At 40.9% G+C, this 26,754-nt stretch overlaps 1 protein-coding gene across 1 annotated transcript in view; it reads left to right on the top strand.

The window, feature by feature from the left end:
• The window catches only part of GDF7 (growth differentiation factor 7), a 49,586-nt gene extending 33,097 nt beyond the window's left edge, over nucleotides 1-16,489 (top strand). The window contains exon 2 of the mRNA XM_089657354.1: nucleotides 5,624-16,489. Coding sequence (XP_089513480.1) covers nucleotides 5,624-6,537 — 914 coding nt within the window. The 3' untranslated portion in view covers nucleotides 6,538-16,489. The remainder of the gene's footprint in view (nucleotides 1-5,623) is intronic.
• Nucleotides 16,490-26,754: the final 10,265 nt, after the last annotated feature.

Here is a 26,754-nt window from a genome sequence, read left to right on the forward strand (position 1 = left end):
TCAGACTACAACACTGAATTTCTTCATCTCCAGCAGCCCCTTTGAATGGACTACCATGGCCACATTTCCTGTAAAAAGGTTCCTGTACCATTCTATAAATGCAGTGGCTGGGAAATCGCATGCTGCTTTTGCACCATGAGACTTCCCTGCAGCTCCCGCACCCGCAAATGCGCTGCGTTTTTGGATGCATGGGGGTGCCACATAATTAATGGCAGCCTTGTGCATTTTCAATCAGCAGCGTGTTTTAACTTCAGGTGGGAGAATCGCTGCAATTCCCGTACCCGTAGCCACCCACATAGATGTGAACCAACCTGACAGAAATGGTCTGCCACACCACCTCTGTCTACATACAGTACTGAAGTAGGGAACGTTAGAAGGCGGCATTTTCACTTTATCCTTTCTTATACAGATCTTTTTTAAGTGTAGATAAAGTACAGACGGCCTTTAACCTCTTGGCGTCGGCCGCACACAAATGTTCGGCCTCCTGGCATCTGGGCCTTGACGCCGAGCGGCCGCACATTTGCGTGCAATTAAGAAAAACATATGTGCTGAGAGCACGCACCCTGCATGCTCCCAGCACAGATGTCCGGTGCTCACGGAAAGGTCCCAATCTCCTCTTGCAATCGGGACCTTTCCCGATCATGTGACCCCTGTGACAGCGAATCACGGCAGTCACATGACCCTAAAATCCCGCCCCGCCTCCAGGCTTCTGAAACCCTGAAAGGGCTGGGAGGTGCCAGCGCCAAGGGGTTAAGTTATTTCCAAGCAGAAAATTGGTTGCAAATATTTCCACATAGGGTGCAGGAATATATAGCGATACAAAAATGTGGGCTTTAATTAGTGCATGTCCAAGACTCTTCTGTTAGTGAAAGATTATCTTTCATTTTGTCTTTTCTCTTTTAGAAACAGTCATTCATTCATCTTTATTTCCAAATTACTTAAAGTGGACGTCCAGTGAAAATGTAAAAAAAATAGAAGCCAACAGCTGCAAAAACTGTAGCTGCTGACTGAAAAAACAGCCACTTACCTTTCCCTTGATCCAGTGATGTCCTCACCACCACTGGTTTCACCAGCCGTCTTCTCTCCCTGGCGCCAGCATCTTAAGTGTGGGCACCCGGCTGTGACAGCTTGCGGCTTCACAGCCAAGTGCTCACTGCGCATGCGTGAGTATTGTTGCACCTTGTGAATGGTCCTGTAGTCTTCTGGGACCTGTCACCTGCCCCAGAAGACTGCAGGAAGGGAGGGTGGACAACTTCCACTTCCGATCGTCTAGGCAAACGCAGCAGAAGTGAGAGCAGGAACCTGTCAAAATCAGGTACCCACTCCCCAAAGGTGCCAACCCTTAACAGGGAGTGGGGGACAAGGCCTTAAAGCAGAACCTCCCCTTTTGAATGGAGCTCCACTTTAAGTAATTAAAGTATTTTTTAATCAAATTAAAACAGCCCTGACCATAAGCAGGCCTGTACACAAAGTGCAGTATGTTCAGTACAAGTAAAAAATATTGAAAACAGCTTTTCTTCTTTAAAAGAAACATCCTACCTCTTGTGTACATGGCATTCTCCAAGGATGAAGTTTGGAATTCTTGGAAGCTTTTTTAAGCATCAAATGGTCAGCTGTTGGACTAAATTTGCTGGTCCAGCCAGTCTTAGATAAATTAGACACTTATTCATTTTTCTTACAGTGCAATTATTACCTTCTATGTATATTTCCTTTTGCCATACATAAAGTTATAGAAAAGAATTCCAAGCTATATGTTTCGGTAAAATGAGAAGCAGTATACTATACAAATTACAAAAGTCAGGACCCAGAAATCATAGGTCTATATTACTCAGATACCACTCAGATACCATATCATATTGTCAGGGGCATATTTACCACAAGGCAAACAAGGCATTTGCCTAGGGCGGCATTTTTCAGGGGGGGCAACTCCGCCCCCTGGAAGAAGGGACACTTGCAACATGGGGACCAGGTGGGATCAGGGAGAGGCTGCGGGTTGCTTGATGGTGTATGCAGAGCCTGACTCTCATTCCCAGGGATGTCCGAAGCTGTGAAGATGAGTGTTTTTCTCTCTCTTGCCAGAGGGGAATGTATGTTAGTGGATGACTCTCTGGGGGAGGGGCATCCAATTTTTGTGTTGCCTAGGGCAGCACAAAACCTAAATACGCCGCTGCATATAGTGGGCTCTTAGGTTGCCGCCCATGTAAATACGGCAGCCACAGTACAAGATACAGCTATCATGGTTTGTTGTGGCAAGTCATAGTTATATTGTGCGTTCAAGCCAAGTTATTGTTGGTATCATGCAAGTGAGGAATGTGGAAAAGGGGCAATAGTGGGAAACATAGGCAAAAGAGGGGGCTGTAATAAGAAAGGCTAACAGAGGTAAGGGACTGGGTAATGGGTACTGCACCATGTGGAACACAGATCCTTCAAGAAAGTTCTGAAATAATGTCACGAAAGCAGGATGAACCCAAGAACACAATCTAAACGGTCCATGTGTGAAATACCTGTCATGACTTTGTGTCGTTATGTAGCACTACCCCCTTAGGAGTTGCTGAAGATTTGGGTCCCTCTATAGTCCTGCACAGCCAGGCATCACGCAGTTTCACAACAGCTCGCATCCTGATTCAGAAATCAGTCATTAAGCTTTGGTTTTGTTTTTTTTTTTTTTGAGGGATTTAAACTGTGATAGGGTTAGGGGTGTACAGGATTCCCAAGGGTACCGATCAACTGAGGACAACTTCATGGAACTATTTACAAGCCTTCTCTGTAGCACAATGCTTGTCGGAGAGCTAGCGAGTGTCTCCTTAGTTTACCACTCCAGACCCTAGATGAACTTCTCTTCACCCACAAATCTGGAGGTATCCCTGAGCAGGGGATCCAGCTCATGTACCTTTAAGGAGGTGAACGGTCACAAGTAGGGGGCTTATCTGGTTTCCCACCATAGTGCTGCTTCCCCTATCCACCTCACTTAGATCCTCTCTGTACCGCTTGTGGGTTGGCTGCTGCTACCAGGCCTATCAGCTGGGCTACTCCTTCTCTGCCATACAGGTGGTCCCCTCTTAGGGGGCCAGTGAGTTCCAAGCTTTTCTACCTTTCCAGCTCCAGGCCTGCAGGTGGGCTTCATCCTACTGGGCCTCCTTGCAGCCTCCTTCCTCACGGCCTCACATCTTGCCCTCTTCTTCCACTCTCTCCTTACTGGACAGGCTCACTCATATTTAAGGGCTATTCTGACCTTTGCCAAGCCACCTGTTGGGGATACAGTGGTGGAAGAGTGGTGCTAGGGTGAGGCAGAAGTGGGCATTGGTAGATGAAAGGAGCAGAGAAAAGTGGTGAAGTAACAGAGGTGCAGATATTATCAGTGGTGAATGAGGGGGTGCAGGGGTGAGCAGTGGATGAAGGGTACAGAGGTCATCAGTGGACAAGGGGGTGAATAGATAACTGGTGTATAAGGGGGTGAAGAGGTAAGCAGTGAATGAAGAGATACTGTGGAGAACTGTGGCCAAGACATGGATGAGGGAGTGCAAAGGTAAGGGGTAAGCTGGGGTTTACAGATGATAGGCAAGGGGTGCAGAAGTGAGCTGTAGTTATTGTCTGTAGAGGTGAGTGATGGACTGAACAGTAGAAATTTTCCTTTGGGGAGAGAGAGATTTTTTGGGGGGTAGGGGGGTAGGTTTGCTTGAGAAAGTTTTTTTTTTTTTTTTTTTTTTTATGATGGGTGGGGGGGATTTTTCCAGGGAAGATTTTTTTCTGGAGATGGTGAGATGGAAGAGGGTTGGAAGATTTTTTGCTTAGGGGTGGATTTTGGCCTGAATATCAATATTCTGTGCTGTGTGTTACAAAGATAGATGTGTCACCTTCTTGCCGCCTGTCAAACTATTTCAGTGGAGAGGAGGTGGCTGCTGCACATGTGGGTTAACCCTTAAGGCACCCTGCTGGCTGGATTTTATGCATTGTTTATGCTTTTTATGTATACTTACCTGTATTGGATGTCTTCTGGCCAGTCACATGATTTGCTTGTGGGTGGTCCTTGATAATGAAGAGTGGTGCTGACGTGATGACATCAGTGCTGGTCTTTGCCTCAAAGCATGTTTTTCTGCTGTCTGGAGGACATTTAAAAAAAATAGCCCAGAGTTTGACTTTAAATAAAAATGGATGCATTTAGTAATACAGAAAGGTGGATTTTACACTATCAACATGAATTGTAGCATAACTGGATACTTTCTCAAGAAAGGTACAGGTACAGGAACAGTTCTGACAAATTAACACATGGTGTATATATGTAGAGTATTTCAAAGCAGGAGAAAAATATATTTTTGATATTATAGTCTCTACATAAATATGTTCAAAAATACACAGTGAAGCCATTGTTGTACAATATGTCTGGGCAAATAAAAACACATTCAGTACATGATGAATATTTCCCTGTTTTACCCCTCTAAAACGTCCGGACTCTAGAACACCCCATACTCTAATCATCTCTATAATGTAAGGTAGACATGTTCTGTGGGTCAGCAGGAGAGAATTGAAAGGGCTGACAACACTGCTTGGATGTCAGTGCAGCAGAAGCATGTTGTCAGTTTAAACAGGAAGTTAGAAGCTCATTGGATCTCAAGCAGATCAGCGGGTGTATTTGTTTCTGTAATTGTAGTGTTTTTAAAAGACAAAACATTGGAAATGTGCACATATTGCAGAGATATACTGAACGTGCTTTTTTTTCTTTTTGCCCAGGCAAAAAAAAAAAGTAAAATGGGTAATGGTCAATGTATAGGATTACACATTTTAATCTGATTTCTAATTCCTATAAACCAGATTGTAATATTTACTTTTATAGTAGAATGTACAGTGGATAATGGTAAACATCTGATTGGTTCCAGTCAGCAAGCTCTCTAAGTGGGTGGTAATGTGGTTTTGTGTTTAACAAACCTGTCATGCAGCACTGGTATCATAGGCTCACATTCTAACACTACCTGCATGAAGTTTGTATGTTAATCTAGAGATTTGTATGAATTTTATTTTCTATGTGTGCTTTTGATTTCCTTCATAATATAAAAAATAAATGCTAAGAGGTTAAAGCAAAACCCCAGTCAGATGGCTAAATTCACAACTGATTTATGTTTACATGTCAAATAATTTTACATTCTGTTTGGCCAGTTTTGTGGTTTATACACATCTGCCAAAATGTACAAAAAGCTACCGTAGTTGTTTCCTATTTAGCTTCCTGCGTCACTTGAATGCTCATTGGACAGTAAACTAGCCTTATCAAACTGCAGAGTAATTGTCCAGTGGTAGGACAGCTGACCTTGGAAGCTGCACGGGTGAAAAAGAAAGTAGTCATGTCATCAGGCTTTTAAACACAATACTACTCGAACAGAGTTATAAATGTTATGCCAGGTAAAACAGCTCTCATGCTTAAATTTCAGCTTTGTATTTAGGTGTTTGCATGTAGAGTAATTATGTGCGTGCAATTGTATGACTGTGGTAAGGGCACTGTAACCTCCTTTAGGACAGAGGGTAGTGTCATGGGTCCCCTATACTCTATAAAGCATGGTGGGATGTCAGTATTACTAACATGATGCAAACAAATTAATTTGAATATTAAGGTTCTGTGTTTATACCTTTCCAGATAATGTTCCTCTTCAGTCCCTGGAGCAGAATTACCTGTTTGACACCAGCACGTTGTCGTCCTTGGATGAGATTGTGGGTGCTGAGCTAAGGATTTTACGCAAACCTCCAGAAAACATAAGCCTTGTGGTATCAGACTCTGGGAATGTTGTTCATCTTCACCTTTTCACTTGTGCTACCACCTGGCAGGAGCCTATCCTCTTAGATTCCCGTTCTGCTGACCTGATTGCCACCTTCTCCAAATGGGAAGTATTTAATGTATGGAAAGCCATGGACAACAGGAAGAGTCCTGGTGAGCCTTTGTGCTTTACCTTAAAGATAGTCTCTGATCTCACAGACCAAAACTTGCCACCAGCCCAGCTTGGATTTAATCGCCTGGGCTTAGCAGAACCGGAAAAAGCTTTGCTGGTGGTGTCCTCCTATTCTAAGAGGAAGGAGAATCTTTTCAAGGAGATCAGGGACAAAATTAAGTCAATGGAGAACCCTAAAGGATTAGATCCTCCTGATCATGACCACAGATCTGTCATCAAAAGAAGAAGGAAAAGAACAACATTGCCAACCAGGACAAGTCACAACAAAGGACAGGGCAAGAGGGCTAAAACAAGGTGTAGTAAGAAGCCTTTGCATGTCAACTTCAAGGAGCTTGGATGGGATGACTGGATAATAGCCCCATTGGATTATGAAGCTTACCATTGTGAGGGTATGTGTGATTTTCCTCTAAGATCCCATCTGGAGCCTACCAACCATGCCATAATCCAGACCTTAATGAATTCAATGGACCCTGAGTCCACGCCACCCAGCTGCTGTGTCCCATCCAAACTCAGCCCCATAAGTATTCTATACATAGACTCTGGCAACAACGTGGTCTACAAACAGTATGAAGACATGGTTGTAGAAAACTGTGGTTGCAGGTAGCACTTACCTATGTATTGCCAAGAATTGTGTTTTCTATACTTTGTTAGTAAGAAAAACATTCAGACATAAAAAGGCAAAGAGAGGTAGACCACAAAGTGTTAAGATTCTCCTGTGTGTCACTAAACAGTTCTTCCAGGTTTAAAGTATAACCTGATTTTGTAAGGGAAGGTAGTAAAAAATGTGCTTTCTATGTGGTATTTATTATGTATCTTATTCCTTTATGGTTGTAAAGGTCCTTAAATTATTCATTGTGCCCAGTGGGAAGAGTTGAACCTTTGCTTGTTGCCAAATGAAACTGTGGACACAGCTGTCTACACATTACACAGTACACTGTGTGTCTAAAGTTCCTCAAGGCAATAAGCAAGATTCGAAGTCCCGAACACTCTGTTACCTCCTCTGAGGACCACAGGCATATACCACATTATCACCGCATGATCACCATAAGATGTTTCTACTCCTTTTTGGCCACCAGATCTCACTCAAGTCTCCAGGACTTCTCTCGTGTTACTTCCTTTCTTTTGAATGCCTTTCCAGGTGTCAGTCAGTTTTTTCAGTAATCCTTCAAGTCTTAAAGGGTGCATTTAGCACATCTTTTTCAGGACAAAGGATAACCTTGATCCACAACATCCAACATCCCAAAAGAAGTTTTTCTGATCTTCTCCCAAAACTAATGCTTTTCCAAGCTTTACTGGCATACTTGTATCTATAACTTGTATCTATTCCGTCTATTAATCTGCAAGCACATTTGGACAGAGATCTTATTCCCATTGCTTTACCCATTTAAATGACAACACCCATACATTCTTACTTTCTACTGTGCTGTTGAAGATGTTGGCATTATATAAATCAATATTTACGAAAACAGTAAACATCCTATATAAAAATAATGGAGTAAGATACGTAACAAAAGAAATAATTCTTCCTGTTAAAAAATTAATGAGTTTTGCTGCCATGTCTTGCGTGTCAAATGTGGAAGAAACATGGTTTGGGGATTTACAGAGCAATACCGGGCACACGTGAAAACAATCAATAAATTGCTAATATTGTCCAGGAGGCACTGCAATAGTGCTAGAATCAGAGAGCATCCCCCTTTGTTTAATCGGACAGTGTTAGCACACATTTCTGTGCAGCACTGCAACCTCCTGGGCCATACAGGTTCCATATTATGTACCAGTGTGTATGAGTAAGGCTGGGGTAAGCTAAGAGGGTACTGCTTGGAACCCAGGATCCTCAAAGATCACAACAAAGACTTAAAGCCTTGATCACACTGGCAGCAAATTTACCACCCCCCTGAAAAGCAAGCTGCAGTGGTTCAATTTTCTGAAGTTGCTAAGCAGCACTTTGCAGGTATATAGGAGGCAAATCTGATCATTTCCAAAAAAATTGTTGCAAATTCATGGTCAGAGCAATGTAAATGGACTTGAGCAGCCACCATGTTATTTTGTAAGTGGATGGTAAAAACCTGCATCAATTACTTGTTTTTACTGTACTGTTCATGTGAACTCAGCCTTATGCAGGCCATGCATGGGTCAAATTCTGAATGAATTTGCTTTAGAAAACCTGCAATGTTGTGCATTTTGTAATCCAATGGTGCCACCAACCAAGCCTTCAATTTCACCTCATGTTGCAACAGAAAATAATTTTTGTGGCTGGGAATCTTCTTTTTTTTCCCGGTCACAGCTCATGCTCATTTCTTTTTCGATTACATTTCTCACACAATTCTCCCATCATTGATTAGAAATTTGTTAATTTTTCCAAAAATTTCCAACATGCCCGATCACTCAAATTTGATGGCCACGTGAAAATTGGCCGATGCTGTGCCCACTAATGGTGCGAAATTCGAACGAAAATTCATAGTTATGATTTTTAAAAGAAAATTCTTTCAAAATTTGACCCATGTATATCCTGCGTAAGTCCAGTTTCAGCCCATCACTAACTGCTTAGAACACATGCGTCAAACACAAGGCCAGAGGCCCGAATATGGCCCTCCAAGCCATTTCATGTGGTCCTTGCACCTCTCCTGCAGCTCCTCCCCCAGCTTCTTCCCAGCAGCAGCACAAGGTAAGGATGGGCTGCACTGTGATGTAAGGCAGGGTGGGGGATGCTTGGCTTCCGATGGCGGGGGGCTCTAAATATCTGTTTACAATTATTACGGGAATAATACAATCAGGGGCGGACTGACAACTCATGGGGCCCTTGGGCAATAGGGGATCATAGGGCCCCTGTGTCCTTGCCCAAACTCAAAAAAGCCTATGAAAAAGGTACCAGGGGCACCTCATGGGGCCCCCTACTGACCCCGGGCCCTCAGGCAGTGCCCGAATTTCCAAATGGTCAGTCCGCCCCAGAATACAATTCTATGCCAGTTGAAAAGGAGGGTCACACACAGATTGTATCATCCACATGAAATTTTGATGGAGAATGCTCAGAACATGCTCACCATGGCAGAACCATGTTCTGTCTATCCAGCCTCCAATAAAGTTTCTAGTGGATAATACCAGTGGTGTGCGTCTCTCCTTTTTAGACTTCATCTGTTACAGGAATGTGAGGGGACTCCATGCCGGTCTGCACCTGCCCTTCACGGCTTGAGTCTTCAGTTATTACTAAAATCAGTAATAATCGAATTCAGAGGCAATTATTTATTATGATAAAGAGTAGATACGTTTATATAGTCTTACAGATACAACTGGCCCTTTGAGAGCAACCATAAAGCTGATGTGGCTCGCAAGGAAATTGAGTTTGGCACCCCTGGCTTAGAAACACCTGCTGTGTGTTTATAATTAGAGGGCTGGCAGGTTGCCAAAATCTGCTCTCCATAGCAAATAGCTGAGGTTTCAAGGCCTCTTTTGAGCACCTTAGACACAATGCCTATAGCTACTGAGATGAGTAACAGCTTATTTTAAAGTAATTTTACTGCTTGATAATTTGTAAATATTTAAGTGTGCATAATCTGGGCACAGGTACACCTTAAAGAGACTTTGTCACTTTTCCATTAAAAAGCGAAGGGAGTCTTTTTCAAATAGGTAAAGCTGAAAAGGGGGCAAATATAAATCTTTCATGAGTAACCTTGCACAGTTATATTTATTTGAGACCGAATATTTCTATTCTTGCACATGTGTACTTGTGTCTGGTTATCTTTTGTGTTATCGGTAAGATTTTTGTTTTCTTTAGTGTAACGTTTCCCGAGCATTACAATTTTCGATGAAGTATAGGTCCCAGGTATATCAACAAATTCATTTCCAACAGAATATTTTTCCTTATTTGCTAAGAATCTCTTATGAGTGGCTTGACAAAGCCTGCCAACTGATCTCATCTGTCTATGGGGTGGATTCAGTAATGACTGCAGTGTAGGTCAGTGTTGGAGGGAAGGGCTTGGTGTCTCTACAGGATATTCTGTGTTAATCTCCATACAGAGCAGGTTAGGGCAAGTCTTGGACTATAGTGCAGGAAACACCTGGACGATGACATGCGGGCTTGGCTGGAATACACCAAACACAAGCTATACTCATACATTGGAGACTCAGGATCATTAGGTATATTTTAGGGCTTACACACCAAATCTCAGGGTCACCAGTACTAAACCTTATTTTTCATTGTTTTCTCTCTTCCTTGGCATCACATTTGTTTAAAACTTTCATAACTTTTTCTTCATTTTTCCTCATTCTGCATTTTTTACATATTGTTAATAGTAATGTACTACCGTTTGTGGTTTGAAAAATACTTATTTTTCTTTCTAGCTGCCAATGGCACAAGTCTAGAATGTCTGTTATGGAAAACAAAGAATATGGTTTAATTCGAAGTTGAGATTGCAAGACTTTTCCTCCTGTAGTCCCCTGTGATGAGCTCTGCCCACTCACACAGTTGCAGTATAGCCGCAGGGGGTGGTGTCCTAATGTACATAACAAGGGATAGGCTTGGAAAGGTCACAGCTGGTCCTGTAGAGTTGAGCAAAAGTCAACAATTTACACTGAAATTCTGCAAATGGTTTACTGAGCTGACACAAAATCATGGTTTGCAGTCCAGTGCTGTTGTGGCACTGCCCATGGATAAGAAAGGACTTTTCCTCCAGTATCCGCTTGTACTGAAGAGTAAAAGCAAATCAGAGCCTATGGTCGTAGACATCAAAAGCCAGCATTCCCAGCACCTACACCTAGAGAGTGTATAGAGCACAGGTGTCAAACTGGCGGCCCTCCAGCTGTTGCCAAACTACAAATCCCATGAGGCATTGCAAGACTGACAGTTCCAAGCATGACTCCCAAAGGAAGAGGGACTTGTAGTTTCACAACAGCTGGAGAGCCGCCAGTTTGACACCCCTGTTATAGAGCCAAATGGCCAATACACCATTAAATATGCATGAGCATGTAAGTCACTCCCCTTCCTTTCATGTGAAAGCGCTGGTGATTAGTGATTGGCCCAGTCAGGGGCGGACTGACAACTCATGGGGCCCCCGGGCAATAGGGGATCATGGGGCCCCTGTGTCCTTGCCCAAATTCAAAAAAGCCTATGAAAAAGGTACCAGGGGCATCTCATGGGGCCCCCTACTGACCCCGGGCCCTCGGGCAGTGCCCGAGTTTCCAAATGGTCAATCCGCCCCTGGGCCCAGTATTGTCACATGGGGTTGGAAAGGGAATCCTCAATCCGAGCTGTGTAAGCGCCAACTAGAATGTCTCAGAGCTTCTACAGGGCTCTTTCCCTTCACGTCAAGCAGCTGAATGGAGCAGCAGGGAGTAAAGGGAAAATTATTATATGCTGCTGGTAAAGTTAACAGTTAAAGAGACCCTGTTGCCACAACATTTTAGAGGAAAATCTTCCCATAAGATTATATGTGCATTTAAAGTATTCAGTGGATGCTTTTTTTTTTTTTTACCTGTAGAAGCTTTATTTGTGTAGACATGCAAAAGCTCTGAGATTGCTGCTGGGTGCCGTCATCTTGGGTGTGATGACAGCAGCACCAGTAGATACAGAGCTGTCCCGCAAGTGCCACTCTATAATATTTTACCTTTCTCATATCTGCCTCTGCAGCTACATAAATGGTTATATAAGAGATGATTGCAGGTATATATAAAGCCATGAGCCACCTCTTGAGGATCTGTAAAACCAAGATCTCCTTGCCAGCTTTATAAAAGGAAAGGCTTGTCTACTACTGCTAACACGTATAATGTGGATGTATTTAAGTGTATATATAATAAAAGTTTGTTTTAGATTTGGATACAGTAGGAAAGAGTTAGACTCCTGACAGGTTATTTTTGCTTTGCATTGGGGATATTTCCCTTTCACATTCTGTTCTTGAGATGCAATAGGAAGTTTAAGGAACCCTCCCAAAATGAGGATTTTTAGCTTTGAGAAGTGCGTAATGTGCATGTGTTGGTATGTGTTGTACACACATAGGGGTTTATTTACTAAAGCTGGAGAGTCCAAAATCAGACTCCCTTCTGCATAGAAACCAATCAGCTTCTAACCTCAGCTTGTTCAATGAAGCTTTGGCAATGAAACCTGGAAGCTGATTGGTTTCTATGCAGAAGGGAGTCTGATTTTGGACTCTCCAGCTTTAGTAAATAAACCCCATACTGTCAAGCACTGCAATGTGTAGTCAAAAGGCATTGCAGCACTTGCTTCTCTTTTCTTTTTTCTCACAGCTGTATGTAATTGTTATGCTCTACAGTGTGTTGTGATGCCTTACAGCAAACTGAAATGTGTTGTGCAAAAAATGCAACATTTTTTTTTGGTGCATACAACACAGTACATTGGTGTGAACTGAAGCAATTGGGCATAAATAAGCTTCCCTATGCATTGGGACTGCATTGGGCAGTGCTACCCAACCCAGCCCAACTGAGTTGGTATGCACATGCCCTTCCTGGAGAACCTGTCCCCATTTGAAAAATTCCACTTACCTCTTGTTTAGGAGACAATATTTTGGATTTCCCCTCATCTTCTTTATGGGTGACAATGGGCACCTGTACAAATAGAGGGGTGAACATCAGCAATGTAGGCACAGATGGCAATAAAACTGGGCCTAACCCTTCCTCACTTCCTCTATCAAAAAATGTTTTGCCTAGAGAAAGATTTTAAGAATCCTTTTAAGTACATATTTAAAAAGACTAATATTAAATGAGCCTTTAACTATTGAGTGAGGGAAATTGGTTGTACCAGCTGTGTGCAGTGGTGTCATTGCACGTACAGAATGTGTGTATGAGCCATAGTTATAGCTCTTGTACTGTAAAATACTTATGAATGTGGAAGGCCTCTGGACTTTTCTTCAATGCACCCACACTAGTGAAAGGCTACAGTCTCAACATATTTGGATGATCAAACCCCTATCTGTGGAGTAACTTACAATGTAAAATATACACTCACTGGCCTCTTCATACACTCTTGTATGCCTGTTCAATTGCTTGGTAACACAAATTACTAATCAGCCAATCATATGCCAGAAACTCAATACATTTAGGCATCTAGATGTGGTGAAGATGACTTGCTGAAGTTAAAATGGAGCATCAGAATGGGGAAGAAAGGGGATTTAAGTGACTTTGAAAGTGGCATAGTTGTTGGTGCCAGATGGGCTGGTCTGAGTAATTCAAAAGCTGCAGATCTACTGGGATTTTCACACACAACCATCTTTAGGGTTTACAGAGAATAGTCCAAAAAAGAGAAAATATCCAGTAAGCAGCAGTTGTGTGGACAATAAATGTCTTGCTGATGTCAGAGGTCAGAGGAGAATGGGCATTTGACTTCAGCTGCGACATTCAGATAGTAGGGTCAGAATTGGGCATAAACAACATGAAAACATGGATCCATCCTGCATTGTATCAAAGGTTCAGGCAGGTAGTGGTGGTGGATGTTTTCTTGGCACTAGCAAGGTGTACATAGTAAAATGGCCAGTGAGTGCAGGTTTTATTATTGCTTATGTTGCTACAGAGTATGCAAGGTAACCTGGAAGGGCCTGTACTACAACCTACATTGTCTACCACCAAAGAATGTCTAAAAACCACATGACTCTGGAAAGGGTGCCTCTGCAGGTGGGTCACCAAGAGATCCACCGTGTATATTAATGATATGTGGAGCTTCTCTCTGTCCAAGTGCAGAAATTCATGGCAGTGGCATCCTCTCCAGGAGTCTTACTATTATGAAGATATGCCCATAGAAGATGCTGCTATTTCCTTTATATGTTAACTGCAGGGGCGGACTGACCATTTGGGAACTCGGGCACTGCCCGAGGGCCCGGGGTCAGTAGGGGGCCCCATGAGATGCCCCTGGTACCTTTCATAGGCTTTTTGGGTGTGGTTTGAGTGTGGGTGAGGACACAGGGGCCCCATGATCCCCTATTGCCCGGGGGCCCCGCAGGTTGTCAGTCCGCCCCGGTCAACTGTATAAATTTCATGTAGCTCAGATAAAACTTTTGAAACAGACTTTTTTTTAAAGGTCCTTTTATCAATATAGTATAATTGTTACTACCATAAAGAATATAATATATATGTAGACCTGAATGTTGTGGAAGTAAAAGTGCCTAACAGATATAAACATTCAACATTAACATTTACTGTGCATTGGAATGATCACCATTTAGCCCTGTCCACTAAAGGGTAAAACCAGCCACAATGAAACATTTTGTACTTGGAGATGTTTGAGCTCCCAATTAAAACTGAATTGTATCTGGAAAAGTCCCATATGATGCTTTGGTGTCTGTTCTTTCTGTCTGTGCAGAGAGCTATCGTGAACAAAGATTGATGGGAAATCATCTGAATAGCGTGATCTAAAGGAGGCTGGTAGCGTTAGTAGAACATCTATAGTGTTGGTAGACCACTTATATGTACATATAAGCTTTACTCTCCATGTATGTGGAAAAAGTTTGGTGTCACAATGATGTTCTGAGACATAGTAAGACAACAGAGCATACCACACCTAATCATACAACCAGAGTAGTCTTTCAAAATGACCCTTCCAACATACACCTTGAAACCATTGGAAATTGTCAACCTCCCCCACCCCCCATTCATCGCAACATTATGATATTTACTACATGGACTTAGTAAGTTCACTGATCGAACCATGATTATGCTACATGACGAACCCCGATTAGGCTGCAACTAAGCTTCCACTAACAAAAAAAAGTCTTGCTATCTAAAGATTTAATGAAATATAACACAGTTGTGGGTGTATTTATCCTTTCAGTGCCTATTTTTATTATTTAAAAATGTTACTGTATCATCTATAATGAATTGCTAATTTCCTCAGTCATGTTTAATTCATGATAGGACATGGTGGCAGAGCTTATACAAAGAAAAAGGGCTCTATTGTTAAGCAATCACTTGGTCTTTTGCTTTCATTCCCAAAAATACACTAGAAAAATAAAATGGAAACATCCAATTGGGTGCTATGGGTTAAATCATTAAATGGGTTCTTTAAACCATACTGGAGAATTGTCTGCATAGCAATGCCCGGCCTTCCTCACAGTATCAAGCCTCCTGTATAGGTAGGCTATTATATATTAACAGATGGATTTCAGATGCACATACGTATGGAGCATTGCTTGCAACATTCAGATCAGAATCTGGCTATGTAAAGGTTACCTACAGTATATGTGATACACTTTAAGGGTATGTTATACATTTATATTCAATGTTTGAGATATTAGGATGCCTTTATACAGTTTGGATCAGGGGCGGACTGACAACTCATGGGGCCCCCGGGCAATAGGGGATCATGGGGCCCCTGTGTCCTTGCCCAAACTCAAAAAAGCCTATGAAAAAGGTACCAGGGGCATCTCATGGGGCCCCCTACTGACCCCGTACCTTCGGGCAGTGCCCGAGTTTCCAAATGGTCAGTCCGCCCCTGGTTTGGATAGAATGAGGATTTTATGAGGGGTGAATTTTTATTGCTGCTAAAAGTTCCTGCTCTCAAAATATGGCACCTAACTTAAATCTCTAAGAGACCATTTACACTTGTGGCACCACAACGCATTGCACAGTAGAGCACGGTGCACAACCCACCAGAGCCCACAACAACTCATATACTATACATTGTGGTACACTGCATTTTTAAAAAGGGTCATGTATGTTCTTACATCCGTTGTAGTGTGTTGGCAGCCCATTCATAATGATGTGTCACAACACAATGGAAGGTTTATGTATGAATGGACCTTCAAAGTTGGAAATGTGTGTTTTCACATAGAGTGATTTCCAACCTAAAAGCAGTATAGCCACAGCGGCAGTCTCCTTTATGCTGGGTCCATGCATGGTGATGTGATCAAAGATGGGCACATCTTGCCATCTGTCATTCTTCATGAAACATCTGCACATATTGAATAGAAGCACTCAAAGCAGCCTAAACTGGAAAAAAACATTTTTATATTTTGTATTAGTGCTTGGTCCTTGTCTCTGAAGACAGTTATATTACAGGGTTATTCCACTTTAACTACATGCCTTTAAAATTATTATTATTAAATGTTTATGAACATTTGGTTTCCAGTGACTCACAGGAGAAAATGTTCTAAAAATGTCAGCAAACTTATTTATCAAACCTGTCTAATTTATTTATCGTACAAGGCATAGTAACATTTCGATACACAGCTGTGGGATTTTCAAATCACTCGCAGCACGATTTGGATGGAATAATATATTTTGCAGACCTCCCAGTGTCTTTTGCCTCTTCTACCTGTGTTAATATAATGTAGGTGAACAAGTCTTTGTTTAATATATATTCATGCTACACTAGGGGGTCTTGGACTTGGAAATGTATACAGTTAGTCAACCAGAGGAAGTAAAATACGAGGATGTAAATGCATTGTATGTATTCAAAGACTGTACATATTGAAATGTAAATTATCATTCTATATTTTCTCTATATACTATATAGTGGGATATATTTTGTCAATTAAACCTTGCTAAATAATCTTCTTTTATAACCCATTTTTTATATATTTTGTACAGATACTTTTATTAAATATTTTATGATTAAACATAGCATTGCATTTGATTTCTTGATCATACAGTGGGGTATAGTGACAGGTTTTTTGGGGTTGAATATTCATGTCCCATCACTATTGTTCTTACTCCAGATAAACCTGTGAAGAATGTCTATTTAGAGCCCCTCCTCTGATTACATGGAAAAGCAAGTTTATGTCATTATGAAACAATTCTTCAGGTGAAAGGTATTTTGGAAGTTGGTTACACCTTTTAGGTAGTTATAGGCGTACACTGTTTAGCTTTGCTTAAACGTCTCACCCCTTTTTCAGGGCTTGTTTTAATAAGTCCAATTTGTGCTGTTTGACCATCTTGGTTGAAATGTTTTTCAGAGGACTTTCTTTTGCTGAACTGCGTTGACTGTATTATTCTACTACTTACTGATAAAATCTGGAACCAAACCACTTCTCACTTGAGGTGCTCCTCACCAGACCAAACTTCAACCAGAGGAACCAGCATCTTGCAGGGTACTTGAAGAAATAAAGCAGCTCAGGACCCAAACATAATGCCATGCAATGTCCCCAAAAGCCTTTTTGCTTTTCCCTTCCTCATATTATGGTCCCACCGCAGAAGAGCCACTAAGCTAAAGCTCCAACACCTGGGTAAAAAATTGTTGTACATTTTCTATTATACACATGTTAACCAACGATTCATTTAGTCTGCCAACAATTGCGAATCTATTTGCTCATCAGGAAAATTAATTTGAGTGCAGTTTATAATTACACAATCTCTCAAGGAGATTTTGCCAAAACAGCTAGTGAAGAGTGAATGAGGAATACGCTGATCTGACACGGTGATTGCTGGAACCAGAAAGAACTTTTAGAGGCGGCTTTCTGAATGCTGGAAGTCAGAGAAATCCATGGGTACAAGTAACAGCCTCTCTATCTATCCCCACCTCTAGCATATTCTGGCAGCAAAAAAGGTCATAAGATGGGTCAGTGATGGCCACAGGTTCCAGAGTTTGCTCTCCCAGTCCACAGAATCCTGTTTCTTCAAAGCCTGTATATCAAACAGGTTTAGTAAAAAGAGCCTAAAACATGTTCTAGACTAACATTTATGATTAAAACATAATAAACAGGGAGACTGCTTATAATTCAAACAAATTGGTCACTTCCACCTGCATGCACATTAGTTTGCTAAGACAAAAATCAATGGAGCAGCCATTTATCTATCTAGAACTGAAAAAAATTGCTTAGACTCTGTAAGCAACAATGGAAAGGTTGGGAATTAATGGTGCTTTCAATTAAAACAATACCACATTTCCTTTTAGTCGGGGTAAAAAATAACAGCTATTCTATCACACCCTATATAGTGCTTGCATTTGAGCCTAACCAATTCCCTTCAACATGTTCATAAATAAAGATGAGAATCTAATACCAGTACTGGCTATGACCATGTTTTTCCCAGGCATGCTTGTTAAATAGATGAAATCTGCTTATATTTTGATTTCAATGGTTCTTCCCTTTCCCTGCTCACTTACTTGCTAATGAAAATCCTAAATAAGATTTTTTTTATTTTCCCAACATATGTTATGTTGATCCAAGTGGTGTCCCTGAGCTTCTCTATGCAATGCAGGCAGATAACTGCTGGTGAGAAGGGCCAGCAAAGTGCTTCCTAAAAACATCACGGCACCCAGCCTCAGTACTCCTCTCAAGAGCCCTCATGAAAGCAGTGGGTTTGCTCTTGGGAAGAATTATGCGAATGTAAAATGGCTTGCTGGGTAGAAGTCAATCTGAAGGAGTGGAATTCAACAGAGTAGCAAGTCAACAGAGAAAGCAATTCAGTACAGGATGTGTAACCCTGTACAGTTGTGTAAGACTAAAATTTGTATTTATTACAGGTACTTATATTTCACTTTTAATTTATGCAGCGCTTTACATTTATATTGTAGATTCACATCAGTCCCTGCCCTCAAAGAGCTTACAATCTAAGGTTCCTAACTCACATTCATACATACATGGGTCAGTTTAGACAGGAGCCAATTGACCTACCAGCATGTCTTTGGAATGTGGGAGGAAACAGGAGTAACTCATGCAGGCACAGAGAGAAAATGCAAACTCCAGGCAGGGAGTTTCGTGGTTGGGATTCAAACCAATGACCCTAGTGCTGCTAGTCAGAAGTGCCCCTTAGCCACTGAGCTGCCCATTTTAAGGTTGCAGTTCAGTTTTCAGTGGTAACAAAACAGTGTTACATTGTAGGCTAGGTTCAGAAGACTTTAATAATAGGAACAGCAGTATCTGTGAAACTACGTGGATTTAAAAAAAAAACTATCTCTGGCAAATAAATTATATTGGAAAATTGTATAATTTTATCTGACTGATGGATCATTGAGATAGTCCAAATAGGGATACGAGTCAGAATTTTCCACGAACACTATATTTTGTCTTCTGCACACGTCTGTTACTATACTTATACTTGGGACTATTTGACCTCTTGCATCATAGAGTTAATACCACACAGAACATGTTTACTATGAGACGACCCATTACAATTCATTTGCCTTATCAGTCACACAATGGTGGAAGCTACTGGCATCACTTAAAATAATATTTTTTTGGCTACTCCCCATGAAAACTATTTTCTAGACTATTTCCTGTTTACAGCAGCAGCCCCATGTTTGTGTAAAATTAGAAGCATTTTATGCGTAGTTACTTGACCAGAAAACCACACTCGCATTTTATAAATTAGTAGGAGACTTACTGTACTTCTCCATTTGGCATCATGAAAACTGAAAATATTTGCTTAAAGCAACTTATTTCAGAATCTCTTTGGCACACAGAACCTGAACATTGCTTAGGAGAAATATCACTTCTAAGAGTTTATATTTCAAAGAAACGTATGTGTTGAACCTATATGATGATTCCACTTAAGCTCAGCTGTTAAAAGTAGAATTTATGAGAATAATTGTCCATACATTTGTTATATCTTTAGGTCTTTTCAGATTTTTGCTTCTACCCTTGATAAATATTGGTGATTGGCAGGGCAATAAAATTGTTGTGTACACAATGAGTATATTGTTCCGTTGGGCCTTGGTGTGGTTGGAGCCCTACTAGTGCTTCTTAGATGTTGAAGTTTGATGCCACAAACATAACTCCTTTGTCCTGAAAAGTTCTAGATATAAAGTGCAGAACAAACAACAGAGCATTGTTTATAGACATTAATAAAGTAGTTGTAAGGGGCCAACCATCCTTCATTTTAGATGGCCACTGCTTTACAATCTTCCCCTATGACAGCCACCTTTTAACTTTGTTTGTTTTTGCCTCAGGACTTACCTGGTCTGAAAAAAGTTGATCTTTCTCCAGTGGGTAATAGAAGGGTTCAGGCTGGACAAAATATAGACTACCAAGGCTAAGGCCAATACCTGAAACACAGCACAGTTTCAGGAGGGCAGGGGAAGCATAGACAGGTCAGAGGTTAAAACTAGGCCTATCTTTTCAGAAGAAGTAAAACCAAAAGACAGCACAGGCCAGGGCAATAATGAAGAGCACTGTTCACAAACGCACCCTCAGGAACAAACTACACTTAACAATGAGCACAGACTGCCAATAATTTAGTGCCAGCCAACTACTGGACACGCTAATGTGTTACAATATGTACACAAGTTGAAGAATACAGAAGGCATGTGTGCACAGTTGATCTTTATCTGTGTACCTTGGACTAAGTGTATGGATCTATCAGTCCCTGCAGAACTGTCAATACTCAGCCAAAAAAACCTGATTCAAAACCTAGCAGTTGCATCTGATTTATCACTCACCATAAACATATTCTTTTCTGCAAATGATAATTCTGAATACGCATTAGTGTGGGAGGGCCCCAAAGTCACCATCTGAAGAAATGTTCAACTATTGCCTTATATGAAAAAGGAAAGATATCAGAAATAAAAAAGTCATACAAAAGATTAGCCAGGCAAATAAAGAATATAGCTACCCCATCCTCTAACACAGCCTTTCTCAATCTTTTCACCATGGAGAAAACCCTGAAATAACTTTCTGATCTCAGGGAGCCCTTGCTAATAATTACTATGTCTACAGTTCACAGTATTGTGATGGTCACTAGGAAGAATGCTTCTTACATGGTTATAATGTGTGGAAAATCTCTCCCTAAAGACAACTAAAAGATCATAGTTGTCAGTGGTTACTTATCTGAAAGTCAGAAATGGTTCTTTGGTCAAGCACCCCTAACAGACTCCGGAGGATCCATTGGGTTCCGTGAAACCCTGGTTGAGAAGGTTTACTCTAACATATGAAAGTCTCCATAGACTGACATCACAATCAGCCCACGTAGAGCACTCCCTCTTACTTGATGAATCTAGTTTTCTACAAGTAATGCTATAAAATATGCATGTTTTGCTAACATATTAGGAGATATAAAGAAACAACATACAATATAATCTCTAATAATGGTAAAGCCAAAATCATGTATAATTTTTGTTAATATTGGTAATACTGAAATCCTAAAAAATCAGGATGTCCCCATCCATAAAACCTAAGTATTAAATGTTTGCAATCCTTCTGTTCCTGCAGTGGAACTAGGCTTCTTCCTATTATACACCCTTAATTAAGAGAAGAATAAACTGGTCATCGCTACTATAAAAGATCAAATGCCCAGAAAAGTCCTGGAGCTAGGTGTATTCACCTTCACTTATTAAAGAGTCTTTGCTCCTCTCTGTCCCAAACCTATCAAGCTGTTCAGAACTTTTTTTTATGTAGGGTAAACTGATATCTGCTTCCAAGTCTAAGAAGTCAACGGTTACTATTTATTACTAGTTATTATTTCCAAACTGTTATTACTCTGCCAATCCCATATCTGTGCTGATTAGCTGGTTTTGTTTAGGCCAGGTAGACTTCGTAGTTTGCACAAACCATGCAAAGATGCTGTAAAAGCCTTTGCCGGGCTTCAATAGAGTTTCATGTTTTCAACTTTCCATGTTATCGGGTTAGGATGGGAACTTATAAGAGCGTTTACCAGCCATATTCTCACCCTAATACTTTTCTAAAAGTGATCTTTGGTTCCTATTTTTCCTATTTCCAACAGGAGCTGATAAAGGTGCCTACTTCTCCCTGCACTCTGGATTTAGCCTCTTCCAGCATTCTGACAAAAAATTAGCACATACAAAGTCTTAGGAAGTTAGATTCTCATTTCTACTTGAGGATGATGTCCTCTTAAAGCCCACCTAAACCCAAGAACAAAAAATATATTGCAGCTTACAAATGCTTAGATGTGGTTGCTGTATTATTTTTCTTTTTTCAGGCTTTATATTCACTTTATTTTGATTCCTGCCAGTAACACACACCCTATGGGATGACAATGCTAAATCACGTCACTTTATTTATGGAAACGCTGTCCTGAATTGTACTACAAACAGCTGCCCCTATAGTATTTCCAAAAAATGGGGGAGAGCTGTTCTGTAATTTAAAAAAAAACCAAAAAGGCTGATAGCATTGTTTGAGATCTCAGTTCAGTACAGTAAGTTACAAGGACACTGGATTTCTGACAGCATCATCTATTTTTTCTGTACCTGAAGAAACTGTACTTGGCTTAAAAAAAACTGAATTCAGCCACCACATCTAAGGGCTGGTAAGCTGCAGTATACTACATTTCTGTTCTTGGGTTTAGATACACTTTAACTCTGCCCAACCCAACAGTGTTTCTCCCTGACTACCAAATCAAGAAGGATCTTCTTACATGAGAGGAGTACGCTTTCTCCTGGATAGGGAAAATGATCTGATTTAAGATGAACTCTCTTCTGAAGTTTTAAATCTTCTCTGTAGCCTTCATAATAAGGTTCTAAAACAAGCAGTGAACACATTGCTGAGAACTCTCCTAATATGAAGAATAAACCCCTTATTTTGGAGAATTCTGAATGAGACATACAGATATCTTCTCTTTTAGGAAGATTGATGAGAATGAACAGTAAAATGTAATCACTGAGCATAGCAGGAAAGACATCAAGCATGGATAGTCTCCCATGTATATATCTATTTACAATCAAAAGAGCTTTTTAATATACTATTGTTTGTTAAAAGACAATCTTGAAACATATTTATAGTAAGCAAATGACATTTTAATTTTTTAGATGAAATATTAAAAAGTGTGACACACAGTGTTCACTTTTGTGTTATGATAGTTTATTTTTTGCATTGCATTTTTGTTCTGACATGTATTCATCTTAATATGAGACAGTTTTTCATGATGAAAAAGGTTGCTTAATATATCATTTGTATTTAGATATATATTTTTTGGTAGATTTGAATTGGACTGTGACAAACTGTAAATTGTCTGCTGGGGCAGGACTGATGAAATGAATGTCTAAAGGAGAGAAAGTGGAAATTTAAAGTCACCCCCAGGAAGAACCTGAGGTTATACTTGTGATATCAAGTTTGACCAGCAGGTGGTAATACCTTCCAATCAATCTATCCATATCTTGAACAGAGGGGCAAATGTAGTTTATGGCCACTGTGTTTCTAACTGTGATTTTATTTACCCAAACTTTCTTAGAAAATCAGATTGTTTTGGAGTCAATGAAGAAGGCAAAATTAATTAAGAAATTAAGGGCTTTAACCTCCCTGGCGGTATTCCCGAGTGTAGATCGGGGTAAAGTTTCAGTACCACAAGCGGTAACCCCGAGCTACACTCGGGTTTACCATGTGGCACTGCTCCGTGATCCCTCGATCACTTACCTTGTCCTGCGCTCCCGCGATGTCCCTCCTGCAGTGTCCCCGGCAATGTAATCCGGCGGATTCCGGCATCTGTCATCTGGGTTCCGTCCCCGGCGAACGTCGGGACGTACGGGGGACGGAATGGTGGGAAATTTGAAAAACACAAAAAGTGACATTCACTAAAATCACTAAACTCACATAGTATAACATTACTGTATCAAACCATTTCACATACATTTTGTCCCGAGTGCTTTGTCCTGTGCCCTGCCTGCATTTTTACTGTTCTTTCTGCCTGGAAACTGAGAAACATCCATGGTGTCCAAAAAGCGTCCCTTTAGGTCAAAAGCGGTTTTAGACCAGCTAGAGAACAGCGATAGTAAATCAGAACCACTTGCAGAATTGAGTGATAATGATTTGTGGGAAAATTCGTCATCAGACACTGAAAACGATTTTGCGACTGTGCTCAGTGATGTGCGAACTTGGCGCTGTTTTTCAAATTTCAGTGTTTTTGTTTTTATTATATTATTGAATTTAATTTATTATTATTATATTATTATTTTTTATGATTATTTATTAAATTATAATTTATGATTTCGTGTTTCAAGTTTTATCCTACCCGGGATGTTTACTAGACTCTTGTTTGGACAGATTTCAGTGAGTTATTCCTAAAAATTACAGGCCTACAATAAAAAAAATACATATTTCCATGCAAAAAAAATGTACCGCTTTGAGCACAGAAATATGGACATAATCAGACCGCTAGGGAGGTTAAATGGCTTTCTGCGGGTTAGGAAAGCTCCTTTAAACCATCCTGAACCTGTGCTTGTACCAAAAAACACCCCCTCCATAATGCTTTTTTCTTTTTTTTTGCGCAGAGAAAAAAAACCCAGAAAGCATTAAAAAAGTAATTTAAAATATTTAATGCAACAATAATCACCAAATGCACATAAAAAGGAAAAAATCCCTTTGGTCATGCAATGTCTGCAAGTTCCCTTGCTGATGTTGACATGTTTTCCTCGGATTCTTCTGGGTTCGGGGTCTTTGACTATCTTAATTGGCTGGGCTGGAGGAGTTCATTCATTCTGACACTGAGGCATGCCCAGAATGTACACGGAGCTGCGCATGCGCAGCTTAGTGCACATTATAACATCATGCAAGGAGGAAGGTAAAAAGTATTGCAGAGGAGTAACAGTGTGTCTCTTTCATAATAAAAAAACTTCCAGCTCGAAAGTTTTTTCAATCAAAGCTAAGTTTTGCTTAATTTTATAGCGTCATTAAACCCATCCAGACAACTTTATACAGGTCATCAGCATATGCACCAATAAAAGCAATGCCCTATAGTACACTTCACTATACACGTCAGAGATACCTTGTTTCTGGTGCCATATATGGCGGTCACTTGACATGCCAATATTGCTTACAATGCACTAAGAGCTAGAGGGAGGAGAAAGCAGAAAGTCTATAGACATTTGTACTCACATCACTCCTAGGAGTTTGTATTGAATGCCCATTGGCACTGTTACGGTCATTATAGTTCTTTTTAATGGTGGAGGTGGAGCTTGTGTATATGCACACAATCAGGTGAGGCAGAGAGCAGGGGAGAGGGACGAGCTGTCATTCTTCATGCTGGAGCAGCCCCTCAAACTGACAAAAATAGTCCCATGAGGTGGCTGCCATGTATGCAGATTTAAATGCTGGTTAGTGAGACAGATGCTGCCTCAGCTGGAAGGGTAACAGTTAACCTGTTTCCTGTATTTTTTGCTGAGCTCTGCCTCTCTCCCTGTGCTGCTAATAAAAGGGAAGAAGACTCTGCACAGACACACAGTCTGCAGCATGGGAAAGAAGACACAGACAAGCCACAGCATGTAAACTCCAGCTACTTACAGAGAAGAGGGAGCAGTTCCACCTCAGACAGCAAGCCTGCCTGCTGTCACATGCACCATGTACAGCGATTACTGGAACTTGCAGTCCTCCCTGAAGACACCAGTTCTGGAGATCTGCCACTATGAACTCTGCCATGAATGGACTCTCATTCTGTACAGGTATGCTGGAGCAGCCACAAGCATGAGTTAGGGATTAGGGATGTTAGGAAAAGATGGTGCAGCTGAAGTTGTAAGCTCTAAACTTTCAGTAAAGCTTTTGAAACTTTGTCCTTGCCTGGCCTGAATGTACTAATGAGGTGTAATAAAAGTAACTGGCACATTCTGCACTTAGTCTACAACTTGGGTCAGTGAAGCACTTCCAGGTATGAAAACAGCAAGTGGTTACCAAGGGTAACGGAGGTCTAGCATGCAGCCTGTCATGAAGCTTGTACCTGTGATCGATGGGATGTCCTCTAGAAATGAGGGAGTTGTGGTTGGCCCTCTCCTTGTGTGGTCTGTCTCCCATAGCAAGGCAAGCAGTTCAGCGCTCAGCCTGCGCACCAGGTACACCAGAGAAAGAATTAAGTGAGAGAATGCATGGTCCATTGGTCCATGGTAGGAGCACAGCAGGGTTCCATTCTGCTACTGGGAGTAAGGTAGTGGAGATACACTGGACAGGTGGAGTGGGCATAGGCTCAGCATGCCCCTCCTAAATGCAACAAGTGAAGTAATGGTTCATATTAACATCAGAAGAGAGTTTATTGGACTTCAGTCATCCTTTCAAGTAAAGGTGCCCCATGTGTAAGGTGCCTAGCGTAACCCAGAAGAACCCACCCCAAGGTAGGCCTTCCATCGCCACAAACAAGAAGGAAGCCCATGGAAATGGCAAGATCAAGCAGGTATTTAATAACTTGGGCAAATGGTGTCAGAATGTCCACTGCAGTCCCAAAGTCCCGCCATAAGTCGCTGATCGCCGCCATTATTAGTATAAAATAATTAAAAATTCCAGTATATATACCGCCATTTGTAAACGCTATAACTTTCACGTAAAGCAATTAATTTACACGTATTGGTATTTGTTTTAAGCAAAGACATGTCGTAGAATACATTTTGGCCTAAATTTATGACAAAATTTGATTTTTTTAAATTTTTTTGCTGGACATGTTTAATAACGAAAAGTCAAAAATATTGTTTTTTTTCTCAAAATTGTCGGCCTTTTTTTTTAAAGCGCAAAAAATTCAAAACACACAGGCGATCAAATACCACTGAAAGAAAGATTAATTCGTGGGAAAAAAAGGACGTAAATTGAACTGTATTGTTGCTGTATTGTCTCCCTTTATATTGTAAAGTGCTGAGCAAACTGTTGGCGCTATATAAATCCTGTATAATAATAACTGTTGGGCAGGAGGTCATTCTGCCGCATAAAGTGAGGAAATGCAGCAGAGAAGAATGCTGGAATTCAGAAAGCTTTTTATCACACTGGAACATTTTTGCAGTAGGGACCAACCAGAGGGTCCTCCAGTTGTCCACGCTGAACCTCACTGTCACATGCTCTACCAGTGGAGACTACAAGTCGCCCTGTTGTTACAGTCAGCAAAAGATCATGATTAGAAGTGACCTGTTGCTGTATGGGAAGGAGTGGCTGTTAAATCAGGTTTCCACTGACCAGAACCAGCTCCTCCAAGAAAAAATGTAAAAGAAAAAATAATAAAATTTGTTAAAAATAAAATGTTAATAAAC

The sequence above is a fragment of the Staurois parvus genome, unplaced genomic scaffold, assembly GCF_062004578.1.
Source record: "Staurois parvus isolate SC_StPar_1 unplaced genomic scaffold, SC_StPar_1.0 ptg000985l, whole genome shotgun sequence".
Taxonomy (NCBI): domain Eukaryota; kingdom Metazoa; phylum Chordata; class Amphibia; order Anura; family Ranidae; genus Staurois; species Staurois parvus.